We start from the raw sequence: 23,616 nt of genomic DNA, 5'->3' as shown, positions 1-23,616 counted from the left end.
AATGTCTGCCCGTGTGTGATGTCCACCAGTGTGATCAAGGTGGTCTCAACTTGTCCCCCAAACTGGATTGAAATGGGTCTAGATTATCATTTCATCCAAGAAACCATGACATTAATGAGCCACCACTTAGACCCATGATCATGGCCATCTCTATCAAGACAGTGCTGAATCTTTAAAGGATTTACTACTCATTTCCCATATCCACCTGGGCAATTCCATCCATCCAACTTGATGTAACCAACCACAAAGGTTGACCACTGATGTGGTAAGCTAGACTCCTGTAAGCAGCTTGTCCAAATTTTCGAGTTACAATAACTGAAATTCATCCAAGCAATCATCAATGAACAGCAAACTGATATAATTCTGAGAATGAAGTGATGGATTAGTGGAGTCTAGGTTGTGCTAAGGTGAATTCATCGGCAGACTGCCTAGCAAACATGACACAGAGAGCATAAAAAAGGCAAAACACAAGAACCCCTCTATCACTTGGATGGATGGATTCATGTATACGCAATGGTGGTAGAAAAGTAAGCTTGCTTCGCTATAATTGTTGCCGCAGAAGAATATGCTCAGTTGTATTCGGTTTATATCATAATGGAGGATCATAACTGGATCCTCCATTTATGTTCTAGTAGTTCTGCTGATCCCAGTTTCTCAATAAACCAGTGAGCTGAACAGGTTCTGGGGGGTAGTAGAGGAAATAGAGGGGTGATTGTGTGAGCTTTTGGGCCTCTGCATTCCCCAAATATCTTAAGGTATATTAGACATACTCTAAAGCATTTTAGAAAATATGCTAAAGTACTCCAAGTACTAAAGTGGAATCAGCTGCCTAGGGAGGTGGTGAGCTTGCCTTCACTGACAGTTTTCAAGAAGAGGCTGGATGAACATTTGTCAGAGATGCTTTAGGCTGATCCTGCACTGGGCAGGGGGTTGGACTAGATGGTCTGTATGGCCCCTTCCAACTCTGTGATTCTATGATTCTATGATTCAGTGCTGTATTTTCAACAGAACACGAGTTGTACCACCTTCCAAATGGGAATGGCATGATAATCCATAATACACTAGCCCTACTATACTATACTGTTCCTCCCTAAATGCTCTATTCCTGCATAAAAAGAAATGTGTGAAAATAATTATAGGTGCTTTAATGGTGGTTGTTATTTATTAGCATGTTTCTGAGGAAAGGTTTTTCTTAGAAAGGTGTGGTTTGCAGCAACGGATCTAAAGGCAGTCCAATATGGTCTGGCAAAGAGATTGTTAGTTGAGTGATACTAGAGAACCCTTCAAATTCACATCCTGTCCTAAACTACAACACTATAGCCAAGTAACAAAGTTTTAAAAAAAATCATAGCCCCTGGAGTATCTCATTAATAAGTTGCCAAACAGCCAGCAACGGGGCTGAATATATAAAGCTTGCTTTTGAGAAAGGCCATTATGTCCTCTGATGAAACCAAGAGACATGTCCCTGTTTCAGTTAATTAACAGAGAGGCTGAGATAAGTGAGGCTGCGCTGTATGTCACATTCCATTTAGCTTAAACATCTCTCTCAACAATAAAGATGTATGCCAGGTCAGAACACAACACTGACGAGAAAGAGAGCTGGGGGGAAAACAACCCAAAGAAAGAGAAAGGAAAATCAGTACAAATGTTAATAAAATGTCAAGAATTATGCAGGATTATGGATGGGCAGAGCTGTGAAAGTTGGATGTGGACCTACAATAAAGTTCAGGGAAGTGTGAATCCAAAGCTTTCTTTTTTCTAAGTTCGGTGAACTGGTATACATTCATGTTTACATCCAAAACCTGATGAGCCTGAGGGTTAGAGAAGATAATTTCACAGACATGCAAATGTATTACAATTCATGTGTTAATTAGGATCCTGTCCATCAATAAAGAACATCAGAGTCATTTGTGAATGGCTACAGGAGAGGTTCTTCTCTGTCCTGGTACTCTAGTTGAGGAACATAATTCTAGGGATGAGCAGATTCCCTATTTCCCTATTAAGGCATCTCTGGCAATTCCATAGTGTCACTTACGGTTTTTGCCAGAAATGACATCAGCATGCCAGTGCAATGCTGGTGCAGCCCCCTCATTCCGTCCCCCCATCCAGTTTCTTCTTGTTGGCCTTCCAGGCACTGGCAAGCAATGAACAGGTTTGCTTGGAAGGCTACCGCTATAGCAGATAACCTGACAATTTTACTTACTAAGTGAAAGAAGATTTGAATCACATATGTCCAAACATAACCTTCAGCAAAATTTGTGCCTACATTAACTGATCAGATTGGCTCAGTGGAAGTCCCATAGACCAAGTTTTGATTCGGAGTGTGTGTGTGTGTGTGTGGGGGGGGGGACTGGATCATAAAATCCAATCTAGAGTTTTGAGATTCATTCCTTCTTTCCCCCTACATGGATTCTTCTGGTACCTCTGCTAACATCTTTCAGGTACCAGCTAAAGTCCATTCTGTTAACTTGAACTTTTAACTAAATATTAGATGCAACTGCTCCTGAAAATAAAAGGATTTAAGGGTAGTTTTTAATCAATGCTGTTTCCGCTTTGTATATTTATTGCTTTTTCTGACTGATTACCAGTTGCTTTAAATGCTTTTAAAGTGAAAAAAGTGGATTTAAAATCTGTTAAACAAATTGTAAAATAAAAATGAAAGTGTTTTCTTAGACCAAACAAGACCTATCTAACAATAGTCAGCCAGATACCTCTGTCAACTCTCATGCATTAAACATTAAAAGCATTAAAAACATTTTTTCCTTTTAATTGTGTGTCTTCTAAAAATGGAAGCAGGCGGTAGATAAATGAGGTGGGGTGGCTACAAAAATGTGCTACAACTGTAAGAGAAACCACCAGAATGATGCAAGAGGACACATCTGAGTTCATCTGGACACACCTGAACAGCTTCCCAAACAACCGGCTCCATGCTCATTACTGACAAGGAGGTGAGTGGAACCAGCAGGTATTTATACATGCCTTCAGACAACATAAAAGAGTGTGAGTGAAGAAGCATCTAAAGCTCAAAGAAAGAAAAACATACAGAAAAGATGAATAAAGAAATGGCAGCAAAAGGATTCTGCCCTTACCTGGCACAAGCCACTGATGCACATATCGAGCGATTCAGTGTAACACCGGGTCCCATCCAAGACTTTAGGTGCCAGTTCCACAACAAGACTTGTCCCTTTGGCCTGGCACTTCAGGGAGCATGGGTTGTCAGGATCATTAGAGACAGGAAGCCATTCATAAAACTGTCCTTGATATTTGACGTCATTATGTGCTGAACACTGTTGAGTTCGAAAATCTCCTGCTTCTGGGGGGCAGTCCTGAGGGAAAAGAGAGAACACGTTCAGATGCTCATGACACATAACCCAATCATTGCATTTATAACATAATGTGGGCGGGACATAAGATGATAGACTGTCAAAAAATAGTCCAAGACTTTCTGGATAAACAAGTTTTGCAGGTTTTCTAACCCATTCAAAAAGTTGCAAAACCTATCTACCAGACGCAGAGCCCCCCATCAGCAGTTAGTGAGGTGAGGCAGATGTAGAAATCTGAGGGCTTCCAAGGTCCCAGTCATAGGTGTAAACTTAATGCTTAATGAAATAACTGTTTCTATTATAAAACAAAACCCCACATCTTAAAGAGTAAAAACTGCCTTTTGCCATTGCAAACTTCACCAAGCTGCAGTAAAGGACAGAGATAAACGTTTCAGGTTGCTGCAGGCTACAGCCATACAAGCCAGAGGCAATGAAACAATTAAACTCCACAGCAACAATTCACACCAAGACTTGACCTCCCCTTCCCCCCATAAGATTTCCCGGTACAATTTTCATTCACATATCTACAAGGATGATGATGGCTCTGCTGCTGGTCCATAAGTAACAGTAATGAGTTAAAATGGCAGAAGTAGGGTTGCCAGGCCCCCTCAATCTCCCAGCGGGAGATTGGTGCCTGGCTCTTACCGGAGTGTGTGTGTGTGTGCGCGTGAACACGCTCCTCCAAGTGTGATGACGTCACTTTGAAGTGACGTCATCACGCAGCCCCCTGGCTTGCGCCGTTGGGGGCTGCTGTGGAGTGCAGGAATGCTCCTGCACTTCACAGCAGCCCAAAATGGGCCCGATCCGTGCCAAAACGTGCCCAATCCACGCCAAAATGGGCGCGAATCGGGCCTGTTTTGGCGTAGATTGGGCCCATTTTGGGCTCCTGTGGAGTGCGGGAGTGTTCCTGCACTCCGCAGGGGCCCACAACGGGCCCAATCCATGCCCGTTTTGGTGTGGATTGGGCCCATTTTGGCACGGATTGGGCCCACTGTGGGCCCCTGCGGAGCACAGGAACGCTCCCGCGCTCCACAGTGGCCCCGATGCAGGCCAAAGGCATCTTGGCAGCAGCTGTGCGTGGGGGCGCGCAGCACCGCAGGGGGGCGTGCATGGAAGGTGCACGCCCCCCGCTGGCCAGGTAAGTAGGGGTGGAGTGGGAGGGTGGGGGGGGATCCCCCGCCCCCACCAGGGGTCTGGCAGCCCTAGGCAGAAGCGTTTACAATGAAAAGTCATAGTCAAGTTTTTCATGAAGAGTTGTGAAAATTATTTATGAGTTGTAAATGAATAAGGAATCTAAGTTATGAATCAAAAAGGGAATGATGAGGGAACAAAAGGCTCCCCCCCCCCCACACACAAGTGTCTTGGATTGTTTCTGTGAAATTTTAAATACACTGCACTTGACAAACTGAGGAACCCATCTGACTTAGGAAACAACATGAGCTCTTGTTCCATGTTAATTGTACAGTGTGATAATATACTAAACCACTTTTCCACTGAAAACCAAGTACTTACACAATGGCTCAATCCACAGGGTGGTGATTTTTCATGTTGTTTTCATTTAACTAAAAATGCAAAATGTTGTACAATTTCTCTTTCCCAGAATAAGTAAATCAAAATGAAAATGGTTAAAGAAGAAAGAGTAGAGATGAAAGGGATAGGCCAAATGGAAGGGGGGGTGGATGGAGGAGAGAGGGACTATACCAATGAGGAAAGGGTCTTGGTTATACTCTGTCGTCCAAGGCCCACAAAAGCATATGCATAATGTATGCTTTCAAAAGGCCTTCACATCCCTAAAACAAAATATCAGACTGGATCTCGTAGAATGTCATTGGAAGATATGAATCTTTTCCATGCTCCCTTCACACCAGCATCCCCTTGTGACCCCAGGAAAGTTGAGCCTGGAGTCATGGGACCCACATCCTACTATATAAAAGCTGAGCCATTTTGGCAATAATTCACCTTTTATCCTGGTGCAGACATACTGAGGGTCCTGTGGGTGCGCCGGCACCAGCATAAAAGGTGAGTTGTCAGTGCAGCCTGGCGAATCATTGCGGCCGCTGCAGGACCTTGGGAGGGCCACGCCGGATCCCCCGGCTGCCTGCAGCAGGCTTCTGAGGGGCCACGGAGGCAATGGGAAGCTGCAGGAGGGCAGCAGCTGCAAAGGTGGTGCCAGGGAGGCGGGGATCTGCGGCTGCTGTGGATCCTAGGGAGGGCTGTGCCGGCGCGGCCCTCCCAAAGCCCCGCTGCTAGAGCCTGTTTTATTTTTTCTGACAATGGGCTCTTTTGACAATGGACTTCACTGTGGAAGGGGGCAAAATCAATCTCGTATCTCATGCACTTGTAAAAGAGGGAGGGACATGATTTGGACCCCCTCATCAACCAACCCACATAGCCGTTAGTCCACACGGGCCCTACAACTCCAGAAATCAACTTTCTTAGGGTTGTAAGGTACTGTTGAAGGGAGAAGGAAAGTGAACCCACCAATCATTTCCCCCCAACAACAGACATCATCAGCCAAAGTATCTCCTATCATTATCACTAAGGGTTCTTCACCTAAGTGCTACTTAGGGGTTGACTGAAACAAGACTGAAGTATATGAAGGCCTTTCGATCTGAGTACAAGAAAACAACCTCTAGTTGTTCAGAATTTTGTTTTACTACTACTAGGAAACACATACAGGCCAAGCCAATGTTTCTTTTTCCTTTGTAAAGCGGGGGAGGGTTTGCTTGATTCAAGTGTTTGTTTATTTAAGCATTCTTTTGCTAGCATTTCTTTCCAAAACGAGCTAAATCAGTCCATGAAGCAATGCATGCCAGAAAAACGGCTCTGTATATTTGTATTTCTCCAACCTGAGTAATGCAAGCGGAGATTTTACAATCCACAGAATCAGCAAGTCTTCAAGAGATTTTTTTTAAACGCACTTCACGTCTTGTTTTTAGAAAATCTTGGGGAAGGGTTCTGAGAAGTTCTGGTTGCAAACATTAATTCTCAAATTTGTGCAAAATTATATGCAAAAATTATTGTTTTTCTGTTAATAAATACCACGCACATCTTCTGCTAAACCTCTTGAGAGAGAAGTGTTTTCTGTAGCAACAGATGAACATTTCGTCCAGCTTTCAGTAGTTTTGAATTCAAATTCAGTCACAGAGATGCTTCAATAACCATTTGGTCATATGCTAAATGCACCCATGATTGTAGTGGCTCTCTAAAACATTTTCCCTATCTGAACATATGAAACTTCCTTATGTTGAGTAATTAATGTTGGTCCACCTAGCTCTGCATTGTCTTGCCTGACTGAGAACGGCTTCTAAGGATCTTGGGCAGAAGATGCAATGGATGGAACCTGTGGCCTTGGACAAGCAAAGCAAAGTATGTGGTCCACAATAAACTCATTTATGTCTAGATAATACTTAGCATTTACATTGTCCATTCAGTGTTCAAACTGTTTCACATACATTATCTTCTACCTCCTGGGGACTCCAGTATCCATGCTGAGGCACCTCTGGGATCAAGGCCAAGATGTCACGGTCACCATGACAGGCATAGGGCTATCCAAAACATTAGGGTTCCCACACATGTGGCAGGTCATACACTTGATTTGGTTTTCTTTACAAAACAAAAGCTGTATGGTTCATCGGTGGAGAACATTTCTGTAACTCCTTTGCCATGGAATTTATTTATTTAAAACATCCTGATACCAACTTTCTACACAAATAGGGTCCCCAAAGTTACAAATATGAAAACATTAAAAATATTTGAACAGCAGCACCTAGAATAACCATTAGCTGTTGCAGTCTTTTGGGTCCTCATACAAACTTGGAACTTCTGCAAGACGGTCTGTCTTTGTCGAATGATGGATCCAGACGGACTTCTCATGGCCCTTAGGCAGTTTCCTGCTGACATGGCAGGCATATTGATGCCCTAGATCAATATCTAGAATTTGGAGATGACCTAGTTCATGATGGCCTTAGGTGCCCTTGCCCTTTGCTATCTCACAGACCCCATTCTGCCCAAGGTTTATCCAATGATGCAGGTAGGCAGATGACTAGGAGAGGAGAAAACCTGTGTCAAACACAAGGTGTATCTTCACACCTACTCTGTTGCAACAACGGTAGCAAAGTGTTTGTATTTCTCTATCACTGCAGCTGTGCACAGGCATGTAACTGAGAAATTCTGGATGATGAAGGAGATGTCACAACTGGCCTTCAATGAGAGAATCGGAATATTCAGTAGCTAAATGTAACATGTTCGCTAGCTGTTTCATGGACAATATTGCTCACATCTGTCATGACTTCAATGCCATTATTTCCGCAAAACAATTCCAGAATGTTACCAGAGCACAGCATAACTGTAGTTGCCTGGATGGTTTTCAATTAGGAGGATACGGATACACTCCTTGGAAGAGTCTGTTCTAATACATCTTTGCTCAACTCTCTCCTCTCATTTAGATGAAGGGGACTGCTCAATTGATTTCAAGAGTCAGTGGATGCTTCATTAAATGCAGAGGTACTGCAGGCACTATGGAAACAGATGGGCATGAAGCCCATCCTTGGACACAAATTATGCAGATGCAGGCTAGGAGGAACAACTGTTGGCTGACAGCAAATACACCTGTACTGCGTGAGACTGAGTGGTGGAGGCAAGCCAAATCCAGGATTCTTGGATGAAACAATGTTAGAGTTAGGAAAAGGGGGAAGTGGCTTTCTTTGCTGAGAAGTTCCTCAGATCAAGATTTCCCTGGAAAGCACCCTGGTAATTGCTAGCCACCACTCAGGTATCTCCTGAGAATATCTAGACTGAGAGCCAAGCTACAAGTGATGAATTACACTTGCCTGGCAAGTGAACCGACTCACGTGTATTCCTCCCTGTTCACTTGCCGTTCACTTGCTTTCCACTTGATCAAGTGGAGCGCAAGTGAATGGCAAGTGAACAGGGAGGAATACACATGAGTCTGTTCACTCGCCAGGCAAGTGTAATTCATCACTTGTAGCTTGGCTCTGATCGGCTGAGAAGGAGCCCTTCCAGTTCAGTCATAGCAAAATAACAAAGTAACCGGGTGGAAACCCTGAAAAAAATACCTTATTGCAAACTAGGTAATGCTCAAACAGTCTGGCATGTAGGAAAGATATTCAGAGAATCCCGGAGAAATGTATTGTATTAGGGAAGCCAAAAATGCCTTTATAGAAAGGTTTATTATAGAAAAAAGAGGAAAGAGTGGGTGGATTCCAAAGGGGTAGGAAGGAGGACAAAATTCAAAATACAGGGGCAAGCACACTGTTACACAGCACACATCCTCTCATCTAAAACAATAATGTTGAGCTAACTCAGCTAAGTACACTTTACCCAAGTTGTAGCAGGTTCCTCAGATCATGTACCTTGCAGCATCAAGATAGTGGAGGAGTCCTTAACCCCTGCCCACTGGTCGTGCGGTCTCCAGATGTTCCAAAGTAGGGAACAAAGAAAAGTCCAGAACTCCCAAATATCTATTGCAAATGGAATCTGACCTAAGCCAGCCTCCTTGATGACACTGACTATAGCAGATCTAACCCATATCAAGCAAAGCTCCTTCTCTGATGTCAAAGAATATTTCCACCAATCAGAGAATTATTACAGGACGGGCTCATCATTTTAATGGCTCTGCCCTAACATGGCAAAAAAGGAAATCTGGTCCAAAACTAACTGCCCTTTGTCCAAAAAGGATTAAATTCGCTAGGGCGCCCCAATGTGGAATGGAGTACAAAGCATTATTATTTTTTTTAATAAACAACTTTTATTAATTATAAACAGAAACAATAACAATAAACATTAAATTGCAAGTACATGGAGTAATATATTGGTTATACAAGCTTGCATAAAGCATTATTTTCATGTAAGCCCCAGGGATCCAAGAACCCAGATTATCTAGGTGGCACTCTTGAGCCGTATTGAATCTTGAGGTTCTGTCACACCAATGGATTATCTAACTCCATTTGAATCCAGTTTCTGGTAAAACAGCCTTGATCACCTGATGGACTATCTTCACTGGGAGACTAACAGGGTATATGCAGCCCTTTTGCTTCTCTTGCACCTCTCAGCAGCTTTTGGTATCATTGGTAGAAGTGGGGTGGAGTATGAGTCTGAAGCCTTCCTCTGGTATAAGAACTTTTTCTCACAGCCTTTGCTAACCATTTTGGCTGCCAGTTGCTAACTTTTTTTAACCTTTTCAGACAAAGTAGCTTGGGTCCTATTTGCAATGCAGGTTTGAGGCAGTTTTTTAAAAAAATAACCTTATCCTTCTGTTCTGAAGTGTTCTGTGAACTTCTGATTTGCTGCAACAGTGTTTGCAGCCTATTGCAAGGGTTCAAGGAGTGCAGCGGCGCGGCAAGAACCACCCCAGACACCGTACATATGGGGAAAACATGGCCAAACTTTATTGACAGGAAACAAACAGCACACACAGGAGCATTGGCAGTCATGAGGATCGGATCCCGCAAAAGCATCGGCTGGCCCGCCTGCCAGCCGATGACCCCTCCCCCCTTCAGACCCGTGCTGAAGGGGGGGTAAACCAGGAGTGGCATTGGAGGGGAGATCATCTGGGTGTACACCCCTGTATGATCCCCCCTGCCACCTGGGAGTGGGGCCGCCCTGACAGCCCCCGAGCTGGGCATGCACCACCGGCCCACTCCCAAGATCCCATAAGGGGATCCCCTTCCAGGGGACCAGGGCATGCCCTGATCCCCGCAAAGAGATCCGATCCCATGACCACCGCCGACAATTGTGACCAAACAGCATAAAACCAAAATGCAATAAAAGAGGGGTGCGGAGGGTGGGTTGACGCCGCCGAGCCCGAATGCGGGGGGTGAGGGGGCGGCGCCGATATTTATGCCCCACTGCCGGACCTGAGGGAAGCCTACCTTCCCCAGGTCCGGCAGAGGCCCCACCCCCCCAGGCGGCCCCTGATTGGTCGCCTGGGTTTAAAACTATTGGCTGCCGGCCGGCCCGTTGCATGCTGGGCCGGCCGGCCTTGCAGGCAGCCAGCCACGCCGGCCCTCCTTTCCCCATCGGCAGCAAACTTCCCCGCCCGGTAAGTCGGGCGTTCGCGCTTCTCTGAATTCCCAGCCTTTAAAAAAATAATAATGTAAGTCTCTAGCCCCTTCCCTTGCCCTTTCCCTTTTATCTCTGCAAGGGAAGTGACTAGAGACTTTTTTTAGAATTCAGAATACCTGCTACACCTATTGTTACAACATTATAACACTATAGCAATATTTTTGTGCTGATTAAAAAAAAACACCTGCTATAGCCCTAGTAGCCCAGGGGAGGAGGGTTAGTGATAACAAATAAGTCTCCTTGCCATGCATCAGAAGAGCTGAATTAGTCACAGAAAGGGACCAAATTGTAGGTTCTCCCCATGTGGCCCAGAGTTTTTGACATTACTTGAACAGCTCCCACACCATAAAGATAACATAAGAAAGGGTCTTCACTTAACACCTCCTACCTAAACCAACAATGGTCAATCCTAGTTTGAATTTATTTTGTGTTATTGGGGGGGGGGATTTTTTTTCATTAAACCAACTAACAAGAATAAAGAATCACAAGTGTCTTCTGTTTTATATTCCCTGGTGTTTCCTATATTTCACTCTACGGCAAGATGCACAAACTGTCCCCATACTGGGGGAAGGGAAATGTATAGATCTGAGAACGAAATACATAAAGTACAGCAAGGAGGAAGCATGAGGCACATGTATTTCTTGTCTTCCTTGTGTTCCATTATGCCATAAATGGTTCATTTTTTTTATTTTTATACTTTATAAGGCCACTGTTGAGGGAGACTCTTGATTTAATGGTCTCAGGGATAGACAACACCATCTGGTCTCTCTTATGCCACATTTGCAATAATTTAAAACATAAGAAAACACAAGTGTAGAGGAAAGAATGAAAGCGCTGTGCATAGAAAGCACTGTGCACAGAAGAATGAGTATACAGGGATAGCTGTTGCTTCTGTGAAGGGGTAGTTGCAGCAGAGATGTGCTCTCAGTAGAACTTCTGTTCCCACAAGAAGAAATTGGAGTAGGGTGAAAGGCTGCAGTTTTCAAACACAGTTGCTCAAGAGCAGTTTAAGGATATCGGGACTGGAACAGGCTAGGTACATGAAATAATGCAGGAGCAGCTCACATACCTTGCCTGTATTTGGGAGAACAAAAAAGCATTTAGTTTGCTCATTTTGAAGGCAAGGTTATTCTGTATTTTCTTTTGACTGAACCAGAATGAACCTGGATCAGCCATGATTTTAGAAACGACAAGGCAACATGGCGTGAGCGCTCTGTGTGAACAGTCAGTGGGTGGAAACTCATCAGCTGGATTGGGTCTGCGTGGTCACTGCATGTAAACTACCAGAGAAACCACTGAAGCAAGTCTAACTGTCTCAGTGCTGCTGCCTCCCTTATTCCATAAGGGAATGTAGCTCAGTTTAATAGCTTGGCTTATGCCAGCATTCACAGAGCCAAGCTGGATCTTTTGTTTGGTTCTGGCTTGGCTCAACCTACAAAACTTTCTGGCTCACACTGATTTATTTTTACAAAGACAAAAGGTCCAATAAAGCATACAGATATACAGAACCCTCTGCCTTGCTTTCTCACAATTCAGTAGGATTGTTTAAGCCGTTTGTTTTTATTTTTAAACCAAAGGAATAAAAAATGCATGGTCAACCTAGCACATTCTCAGGACACTGCGGGTGATCAGGACCAAAAGTTAAATACTACAGGTCTTTGATTTCCATGATTAAAATAATAACATGGAGTTAAAATAGCCAAGCATGTGTTTAGAAAAGTTTTTTGTGAAACCTGAATCTGTTTGAAGGATAAATATAAGCACTCAGAAAAGCATACAAGCATACTTACGCCGCTGGCCCCAAGGCAGAAGTGAATGAATTTCAATCTCCAGCGTGAAAGGCCAGCACAAACATACATTGTTCACTCCCAGCTAAGTTTAAAAATCTTCTGGCCTAGTACATTGCTGGATTACTTATCCGCTTCAGGCAAAGGGTAGCCATGCCATATTAAAGGGTACTATCAGCTTATACTGAAGTATTGCAGGCTGGGGAAAGTGTTGCCACCATGAGCAGAGCTCTTGCCTCCTGCTCTGCCATGCTACCCACCTAGCAGGTAGATTGGCTGTAAAGAAACACGAGTTTAAATATTTGTTGTTTTCCGGAGCAATGATCATATTCGCCCAGAAGAGGCGGCTCACCAACAGGACTGCTGTCTCATATTGGTCACAACCAAGCCCATCCTCAGTTCTGAGATGTTTAATTAATCAAGGGAGAGTGACCTAGCTAATATTTCTTCTTGCTGTCACAAGCCTACAAGCTTGCTCTTCACACACAGGCTAGCACTGAAGTGGTTTTTCTCACTTTAGAGGAGATGAATTTTCCAGGAATGTTGACATTATGGGGAGTGGGATGGGGATGGAAATATCTACACCTTTTAAACTTCTGTATCAAATTTTAATTTAAAGCATAACATGTATCATTTGGTAACTTAGAATATAAAACTGAACGGCTTAGCATAATTATGAAATTTAAAACTATAAGGCTGAAATCCTGAGAATGCTTTATTGAGACTAGGTCTCATTGATTAACGTGAGACTTACTTCCAAAAAGACCTGCGTATTGGGTTGCTGGTCCCCCGGTGTTGGCAGAGGATCCCCCACTCCCACCCTCTACCCCCTGCCACCATTCACCTGGCTGACGGGAGGGGGGGGGAAGGTGGGGGAACAGGCCTCATGGGGAGCACTCCCAGCCTGCGCAATGACATCACTTACAAGAGTGACATCATTGCACAGGCTGAAGGAGTGCTCCTGCACTTTGTGCTGGCCCAATTTGGGCCCCAAACACCAGGTCAGTTTCGTCCCCAAACACAAAGTGCGAGAACATTCCCACAGCCTGCACAACGACATCTTTCCTGGAAGTGACAACATCGCGCCATGCCAGGAGCACACATACATGAAGATTGTTGGCAGGTGAGTGTCAGGTTCCCCACCCCTCCCACCTTTGGGTTGTCAAGAGAGAGCCAGTTTGGTGTAGCGGTTATGAGCACAGGACTCTAATCTGGAGAGCTGGGTTTGATTCCCCACTCCTCTGCTTGAAGCCAGCTGGGAGACCTTGGGCTAGTCACAGCTCTTTGGAGAGCTCTCTCAGCCTCACCCACCTCACAGGGTGTTTTATTGTGGGGATAATAATGACATACTTTGTAAACCGCTCTGCGTGGGCATTAAGTTGTCCTGAAGGGAAGTATATAAATTGAATGTTGTTGTTGTTGTTATTAAAGTGACAAATACACCCCAAACTAAGAGAAAAGCAGCAAAGCACTGCAACATATGCTGTTGAGGCTTATATTTCTTAGTTTTCAGCCATCTGAGGCTTTACTACCCACAGCAACAGGACTTTGGTTGTTTCTGCCCTCCCATTTCCTTCTGACCATTTTAATCCTGTATCAAGGAAAGGTAAAAAGCTTCTTGTTCCTTCATAGCAGGATATCCAGCTCACTGAGGTGAAAAGGTTGGCCACAGGGAGTCAGATCAAGAAGAGGAGAAGACTGAGGAAACTGGATTCTATTATTGCTTCCAAGTTAGATTAAAATCACCATATTTTGATTTGAGGTTGTGCAGTATACACAAGAATTATCTAATGCTGTTGAGTCCCTGCATAAAAATCTTTATACCACATAGTTCTTGGACAGCATTTCAAATAAAACTTCATTTTCAAAAAGCGTTTCACTCATTCATAAGAGAATATATCTCACAAGATTCTCCCTCCCCCCAAAAGTCATTCTCCCTGCCAAAACAACAACAAAAATCTAGGGTTTTTTTCATTGGAAGAATTGAAAAATATTCATTGGAAGAACTGAAAATTAAATGTTCCTAGGAAAAAATTGAAAGGTTTCTCCCATACTGATTCCATCCCTCAGCCTTCTCATTGCTACTTGAGAGAGAATAACCAGCAGTGGAATCTGAGGCAGAGACAGGCAACCAAAACCACAACAGCAAACTGTGGTTTCTGTCAGTAAAAGGCGGGGGAGGGGGCTGTTTTGGTCTTTGAAACTTAACAGAGCCAGGCCCGCCAGCAATGGGCTGGCTACTTGTTACCAACCCACTTGCATGACTCACTCAGGCCCAGCTGCTTGCTGCTTTTCAACATCAGCCACCACGCTAAAGCCAGTGTGGTATAGTGGTTAGTTTCAGACTAGGATCTTGAAGACCTGTGGTCAAATCACCGCGTTGCTATGGTGCTTACGGTATGACCGTAGGCCTGTCATACATCTCTGCCTAATCTCCCTCACAGGGTTGTCATGAGGATAAAATAGGAGAATAATGTAAGCTGATTTGGGTCCCCGTTGTGGAAAAAGGAAGGGTGTAAATGAATATAAACGAATATAGCTGAAGATGGGAGTAGATAAAATGTGGGTTGAATGGTGGGCGGGAAGAAGAAAAGGAAGCAGGGAAAGGTGAATATATGAGGGCTGCCAGCAGGAGGAAAAGAAGAAATAGGGTAGGGAGAGGGATACAGTGGAGAGTGAGATGCCCCCTGCATAGGGTTGCTGGGCCCCAGGGGCTAAATTTGGGGTGCAGGAGCATGGGGGGGCAGTGATGTACTTACCTCCTGTGCACACTTCCCTGTCACACTGGAAAATGACAATTTCCTGGCATGACAGGGGAGCATGGGAGTGCACGTGCTTCTTCCCCCCTTGTGCTTTCCCCCCTTCCAGCCAGGTAAGAAGGCCTGGGGAGGTGGCAGCTGGGGGCGGGAGTGTGTGGCAAACCTATCCCTGCAGGACCTTGTGGGTTTCTTACTGTGTAACTTGGCCTGGTCCAGTGACTGAAACCATGCAAGCTGGGCCCATCATACCTTAGTGACTGGAACCATATAGAGTTTCCCCAGGGAGAGGTTGCCAGGGGAAGGAAGCAGGGAAAGCTGAAGACAGGAGGGCAGATAAAGGTCTAGGGCAGTGATGCTCTGCATTCTTGGTGTTCAGGGGGGCAATCAGTGGGAGGGCTTCTACTGTCCCTTCCCCACTAGCAGACATCCTGATTAGACATGGGCACGAACCAGAAAAAAAACCAAACCATGGGGATTGTGGTTCATGGGGTTTCCACAAACCACGAACTGGCACGGAATTGGCCCGGTTACGAACCAATTTGTGGTTCGTTGTGTTTAAATGCCCCTTTAATCGTTTAAAGGGGCATTTAATTGTTTAAAGGGCCCTTTCCTGCCGCTTGCAAGGATGGTGGTGGTGGCAGCCCTATTCCGCAGGGATGTGAAGCCATAGAGCCCACCCTCTGAAGTTGCCATTTTTGCCAGGAAAACTGATCTTTCTAGTCTGGCAATCAGTTGTACTTCCAGGATTGGAGGTTGGTAACCTTAGGGCAGAAACGTAAAAGGTACAAGAACCAGCAAGTATCTAATGCAGGTTTGCAGCACAGGTATTTTTATCTTAAGAGAAATAGAACCTCTCCTCAGTTATACTGATGTTGACACCCAGAGGATCCAGCTACTTTGCCAATATTTAAGTACAAGGCTCTTCTTCAAGATTTTTGTTGTTGTTGTTAACCTCCCCCTCCTTTGCCAACTCATCAGTCTTATTATCCGGCATGTAGATTCTGGTGATCCGACAGAGAGCACTTTCTCCATGCTTCAGCAACTGGGATAGTGGACAGGACACACAAGAATCATACAGCTTTACTTACAGGAAGATACCATCAAACCCCAATGGCTCTCCGTCTCTGCATATGCGGTGCCTCAGTTCCTGAGGATCTTCTACATTACACCTTATTTTGTCCCATGTATGAAGAGGTTAGAGCTAAATTTCTTGCTAACTTGTTAGTGGAGCGTAACTTTACCTCTGATATTGACAAATTAGTTTTTTTGTTATCTGATACTGATTCTTTTGTCACTAGCAGAGTATCCCTGTTTGCCTTAGCTGCAAAAAAGATTAGGGCCAAGATTGTTTCCTCAGAAACCTAACTTTTCTCATAACTATCTGGTATTTATTAAGGTCCCATTTTAATTGTGTTTTATTTTTATTATTTTAATAACTGTATTTTATGCTCGTAAGATAGAATTTCTATTTTTACTGTTTTTAACTTTGTATTGTGACGGCCTTTGGCCATATACAATTAAACCTTCTAGTAGTAGACACAAGAATCATTCTCCTGAAGATAAGCCTTGTACTTAAAATATATTGGGATTTTAAATTACCAAACCAAACAAACAAATAAACAGTCTTTAACAGGGTCTGCTGAGTGAAGAAATCAAGGTTCCAATAGAAATAAAATGATAGGCAACAATAAAAATGGTTGAAACTGAAACCAGACGAGTTTGGAAGCTTGACTTACACAAACTTAGGTGGCTTTGGCTCTATTACAAAGACTGATGCTACAGGCAGAGTACTAAACTTGGAGGTCAGGAATCAGGACTCAAATAACTTCTGAGCTGTGGACTCAGTGGGTGACTTGGGCAAGTCAACACTTTTCAACTTCAGTTTCCTTTCTTTTTTTAAAAAAAGGGAACAGGAATAATAGCCACTCAAAAGTTTATTGTAAAAAATGACAAGATAATTATAAATGTTGAGTACACACAAAGCATTATTGAAATACATGTTACTGATTATAATTATTGCTGCAGGAGTTTCTGGCACATTCATTTCCAGAGGTTAGGGGGGAAAGTGAATTTATTCTACATAAATTATTACACTTTTGTGTAAATGGATACCTTGTGGGTTTGGGGCCCAAAGTCTCAGTGCCTCGCTCTTGTAATTTTAGTTTCCAACAGGCAGTTTTTCTCACAACCACAATCATAGGCTCTAGTTTCTTTCAATTTAAAAAAAAATTGGGAAAGAAAAGACTGAATATACACATACATTTCACTAGATGACATAGGATCAGAACTACCATTTTGTCCTGCTTCATTTAGTGCAGTTTTCCTAACCATCAGGTCAGTTCGTAGATGAGAATCCATATAGTTCAGCAAAGATCTTTCTAAAATAAATTAAATATTTGAGCACATTTGAGTAATTAATACCACATCAGTCTTTTCCTTCCCTTGACTACTTGCTTAATGTTGATATCTATCAACTCTTATTCATCCTATTATGAGCAGAAAAGAGCAAGAGTCCAGTAGTACTATAAGACTTGGTAGCGTGTGAGCATTCATGAGTCACACAGCTCACTTCTTCAGACAGGTATATGAAGAAGCGAGCTGTGACTCATGAAAGCTCATACCCTATCATAAATTTTGTTAGTCTTATAGGTGTTACTGGACTCTTGCTCTTTTCTATTGCTACAGACAGACTAACACCCTACCCATCTTGATCATCCTGTTAGATTAATATTTCCTACAAAACCAGCTTTCACTTCTCTTTAAAGATGTTCAGCAATTTCCTACCAGCATGAACTTTTTAATTTTAATGTTAACAAAATTTTTAGCCCTTGTGTAGAAATACTTAATCCTGGTCACATCAGTGACTCCTGTCCACATACACACAGCATAGCTGAATCCACACGTCCCGGTGTTGCGCTAAACTTTTGCTAAACTTCCGGAAGTATAGCGTCTTTCTAGCTCAATTTCTGACTTGTGGGGCGATGAGTCAGATCGCGCTAGAAAGATTCTATACTTCCGGAAGTTTAGTGCAACGCTGGGACACGCTGGGACGTGTGGATTCAGCCCATGTGCGGTTGCCAACCTCAATACAGGGCCTGAAGTTCTTTTGGAATTACAACTGATCTCCAGAGACTATAGAGATAAGATCCCCTGGAGAAAATGGCAGCTTTAGAGGGTAGACTCTTTGGCATCAGATCCCCAGAAAGTTCCCTCCTCCCCCAAAACCCAACTTCCCCAGGCACTGTCCTCAAATGTCCAGGAATTTCCCACGCTGAACTTGGCAACCCTAACAACAATCCTTATTTTAACCTGATCCTCTTATCTGTACCCACTCCTGGGCCGATTCCAGACGACTAACCTGAAGGCGCTGCATGCCGCCATGTTCCGGATCGCGACGGGGAAAACGCAAAACATCGCGTTTTCTCGTGCGAGTTTGGTGTGATGTCGCGCCAAACTCACGCGAGAAAACGCGATGTTTCACGTTTTCCCCGTCGCAATCTGGAACATGGCGGCATGCAGCGCCTTCAGGTTAGTCGTCTGGAATCGGCCCTGCTGTGTAATTAATAATGGCAAGACAGAAATACCGTATTTGATTCTGTTATTTCTGTTAATCAGAAAGTGTAGGGGAAAGATAAGATGAATCCCAGATGTTGTTTGATGGTAAATGTTAAATCAGGTTGTGTGAGGTAAGAAATGTTCAAAATCTAATTAGTGGATGAAAATGCTAAAGTTTTTTTTTAAAGAGAGAAAACAATTCAGGAGTTTTAAAAAATTACCATATATACAGAACAATTTTTTTTGAGAGTCCAAAAGAGATTTTTGGTATTTTATTAATAAAAATAGGGGCAAAAGGCTATTTTTGCAACATCTCATATAACAATTTATTGAATTAAGTCAGTGGTATATTTCCTGTACTTTGGTCTACAAGTTTAATAAGGAGAACAGAGCGATACTGTGGCTGCGACAGTGACACTTTCCTGTCCTTCTTCTTGTCATTGTCTCAAGATGCGTAAATCCTCATAGCAAAAGATATACATGTCTAGATGCAGATGTTCCTGCCTCAACTAAGGTTTCTGTAGCAAACCATTCTCCTAAAACTTATAGAGCTAAAGAGACTATATTATGCAATTATTTGGAGTTGGAGAAGTCGGATGATCAAATAGTCTCAGATCAGTGCATTTTAATTGCCAACTCATTGCATCAGATTTGTATTCAGCTCAACACAGTCATAAATAAAATGGACTTATTAACTTAACTCATTCATGAGGATGTACCGGAGGTACCTAACACTAGGGTACTCTAACACTAAAAAGAAGACAACCAAATAGAATAAGGTACAAAGAAGACAACAAGGTAGGGTTGCCAGCCCAACCCTGGCAACCTGTGGGAGGGTTGGGGGCAGGGACATGGAAGTTTGTGCAACATTGCTACATCACTTCCAGGGAAAATCCTCAAAACATAGAGTTTCTGGAGATTCCTAGAGCTACCCTATATCACTTATGGGTTTTTTCATAGAAGTGGTGTGGTGATGTCAACAATGTCGCTGTTTTTCTCCTGCTGCCCTTATGAGCAAAGCAGGAGGCCTGGCAGCCCTACAACCAGGATATTAATCAACAGGAAAGAAATAATGAGGAATTGGGTTCAGACTCCACATTTATATTTGTGCTTCAAGCTACTCAAATTGCCTTGACTACTTTCCCATATATGGGATGTATGCCATACTTGGGTTTGAAAAGTAGAGTAGTACAACATCTGGGATATCTACTACAGATTATAGCATATAAACTGAATCAGCAAAGGCAGAAACTTGATAATCAATCAGGTAGTGCTACGTAATGACACATAAAGTCACAGTGAGGTCCTATGATAAAGGGTGGAATGACAAAAGGTTTTATTCTGAGAGCTATATCAAAATTTGAGAATCTGTTATAAGGTGGCAAAAATAGGTAATGACATGGATAACACAAAATGGAAATATGTATTTACTTACAAAACTACCTTTACAGTTTGTCTTTACTTTAGAGAAGACTTGACAAAAATTATTTATAAGTGGCATTTAACTCCTTTAAGGTTGTCAAAGATCTATAATACTACGAGTAGTAAGTGCTGGCTTTGTGCAACAGATAAGGCCGACTTCCTTCATAAATGTAGACATGCAAATATGCCTCCAGTTATTGGAAGCAAGTGGCAAGGACTGTATCAGCTGGGCTAGAAAAACAAATTCCCTATAAACCAGTAACATTAGTGCTAAATTATGTACCCAGCATCCCTAGATATCTTCAAATGGTAGCCTTACGTATTATTACTGCTGCCAAATTGGTCTTTGCCAGAAAATGGACACACACACACACACACACACACACACACACACACACACACACACACACACACACACACACACACACACACACACACTGCTCAAGATTCAAGACTGGTGTGATGGACTGCACTTCTTAAAAGCTTGGAAGTGCTGTACAAATAGCTAAAAGACTGAGAAAGGTTAGTGCTTCACAGAAACAAAGAGACAGGTTACTCCAAGGAATCTGACTGGGTACTCAAAGTGACTTCCAACACTCTCCTGTCCTCCATTTCATCCTCACAGCAAACCTATGAGGTAGGTCTGGCTTAGAGGGTGTGACTTGGCCAAAGACAGCCAACAACCTTCTATGGCAGAGTTAGGATTCAAACCTGGATCACTTTGATCCTAGTCTGACATTCTAACCTCTACCTCACACAGGCATTGATAGTTCAGGGTTTTTCACAGAGGGGATATTTTCCACCCCTCATGTCTGTGTGGCCACTGGCCAGCACCATCTTGGCTTCTTATGAGTAAACCTTTGCTTCCATTGCAAATATAAAAGGGATGTTGTGGAGCTAATCCATGCTAGGATAATTTGATTCCCTTCATTTTTGAAACTGCAAGTCCTACCATCATTCTGAAGTGGGTGGCCTATGCTGAGACTCTGAGCTTTATCGTCAGTTGAGTTATGCCTGCCACAGAAAACCTTAGCTTCTTATGGAAAAACGCAAGGGGTGGTGGTAGTAGTCCTGAAGATTGCAAGTGCCTGGACGTTCCAATTAATTTCAAGTTTGACAATGCAATTTTCATGGTCCCTCTGAAGCCAGAGACTGATTTTGAAGCTCTTAGCTTTATTCTGGGTGATTTATGCCTGGCACAGTCAGCTGTAGCTTCCAGTGCTAATAGCAGGGGAGTGGGGGGGGGCCCTCTGGCGATAACCTGGACCAGGATGTTCCACTTTCCATAAGCTTGGGCACAGCAATGCCCATCATCACTATGAAGCTAGAAGACAATGTTGAGGCCCCTAGCTGCCTCACTGGAGGTCTACCTAAGCATTACAGGGAAGAAAAGGTCCATGTAACCCTCCCCACTTCTCCTAATGTTCAGGCGGACTTATTAATGATATGAAAACATCACACAGCCTGGGCTCTGCTGTTAGAAGTGATTTATACCATTAAAACAGAAGCTACACACACACACACGTTTGTCATTTGTGAGGCTGGAGGAAGATGGAATAACCTGGTGGTGGAGTAGCCTTCGGAGTTTGCCTGGCATCCCTAGGGTTACCAGCCTCCAGGTAGTGGCTGGAGATCTCCCGGAATTACAGCTGGTCTCCAGGCCACAGACATCAGTTCACCAGGAGAAAATGGCTACTTTGGGGGGCAGACTCTATGGAATTATGTCATGTCAAGGTCCTTTCCCTCCCCAAACCCCACTTTCTCCAGATTTCTCCAGGTTTCACCCCCCCCCCCAGATCTCCAGGAATTTCCCAACTTGGAGCTGGCAACCTAGGCATCCCCCATAGAATGGGGTACGTTCAGAGGAGGTTTTGTGGGCATTGGGGTGGGGTAGACTACCTTACTATTTTTACGTGGTCTGTTTTCTCCAGAATCCCTTGCAACTATAACGCTGCACCCATGATTAGAAGCAATTGCCATAGAGAGTTACTTGGAAGACACACTCATTTTATTCAGTGTGGTAATTATCTTGCAGGGTTCCACAGGGTACAATCTTGGCTATTCTCACGCTCTTTAACATCGTGCAAAACTCATGGAATGAGGGTGTTTCATGGCACAATTTCTGACATCATCGTGCCACGAAATCATGATACGGTGATGTCAGAAATCATGCCATGAAGGATTCGGTTTCGTTTTCCCAGCCATGTCGGACGCTCCTCTCCGCAGGTCCGGGAGGAAACGTCCGAGCAGCCTGACCAGGCAGTTGACCTGTGAGGGTTAACCCCCAGGACTCCCAGTGAGGGAGGCAGGGTCTGGAGCGCGACAGGAAGAACCCCCTGAAAGCAATGCAGGGGGTAAATTGCCCGTTTGCTCCAATGGAGGCCGGCAGACTTGCGCAGCACTTCGCGTGCTGCAGGGCCATGGAGAACGGCAATAAGCAGATTTAAAGTGAAAACCTGTAAGTAAGCGAATCCCTTCTGATTTCTAAGCGTAAGCGAAGGATTGGTGGGAGTTGAAGCTAAGAAGGTGCGGATTTCTTCCCCTTCATGGAGTTTCGGAACTTAGCTGGCGCCCCCCCCTAAGATGGCGACGAAAAAGCAGAGCCCTGCGATGAGTAAATCGGTGATGGCGATGTTACAGTTGAAGGAGGAAACCCTGGAAGAGATGGTCAGACGAGCGGTCTTTGAAGCTATGCAGCCCTTTGTAGCGAAGCTAAATGAAATGGGGCAAAAGGTTGATTCAGTGGAAAGCGAAGTGAAAACCATTAAAGAAATAGCGTCTGGAGCAGAGCAGTCTGCACGCGAAAACGCAGTACTCATGAATGCAACAAGTAAAGAAGTGAAGCTCTTGGAGAATCAAATAATAGGATTACAACTGGACCGTGCCCAAACGGTACTGCGTCTCCAGAATGTAAAAGAGGAGCAAAGTGAAAATCTAAAAGATTTGGTGTCGGAACTTTTGGCGTCATTCGCAAAGGCAACTAAAGAAGAGTTAAAAAGCGATATTTTGGAAGTCCGTCGGACATCTTCAAAATATGCAATGAAGCGTCAGCTGCCTCACGAGATTATTATTGACTTTTCATCTAAGAAGACTCGGAACACCATCTTATATAATTCGTATAATGTGGACTTGGACTATCTGGGCAATAAGGTTAAGATATTGAAGGATGTTCCATTTTTGGCTTGTAAAAGAAGATTTAAGTATAAAAGACTTGCGGCTTTCCTGAGGAAATGTGATGTAAAATACAAATGGTTGTTTCCGGAAGGCATCTGGTTCAGATACAAGGATCAAACCTACAAGATAATATTGGAAGTACAGCTGAGAGACTTTTTGTTTAACCATCAGGAGTTTCAGCAAGAAGAAAGTCCAAAGTCTGAAGGGGAGAGTGGGGGGGGGGAGGGAACGAGCGCAGCTATTGTGGCTGCGCAGAGAGAACTGAGACCGAGACGCAGGGGCGGGGGAGGAAGAAGACCTGATCCTGAACATAGTCTGTACTTTATAAGATCTACCAATCTGATAGCATGTTAGAAAGTTAACTTTAAAGAAAATTGCAGCATGAAGGGAATACAAGACATGTAGACGTAGTGTGTGTTTTCTGTTTATATGTTGCTCTTCCCTTTTCCCCAGTCCCCTTTTTTCCCTTTATATTTCTGTAGTTTTTTGTAGTTTTTATGTTAGAAATTA

At 43.7% G+C, this 23,616-nt stretch overlaps 1 protein-coding gene across 1 annotated transcript in view; it reads right to left on the bottom strand.

Annotated features, from left to right (window-relative positions):
- Positions 1-23,616, bottom strand: part of ADAMTSL1 (ADAMTS like 1) — a 361,881-nt gene that overhangs the window by 253,685 nt on the left and 84,580 nt on the right. Inside the window, exon 4 of the mRNA XM_054986918.1 lies at positions 3,090-3,326. Coding sequence (XP_054842893.1) covers positions 3,090-3,326 — 237 coding nt within the window. The remainder of the gene's footprint in view (positions 1-3,089; positions 3,327-23,616) is intronic.

Source organism: Eublepharis macularius, chromosome 8 (assembly GCF_028583425.1).
Source record: "Eublepharis macularius isolate TG4126 chromosome 8, MPM_Emac_v1.0, whole genome shotgun sequence".
NCBI lineage: Eukaryota > Metazoa > Chordata > Lepidosauria > Squamata > Eublepharidae > Eublepharis > Eublepharis macularius.
The sequence above is the reverse complement of the archived record's forward strand: the minus strand, read 5'-3'. Positions and strand labels throughout refer to the sequence as shown.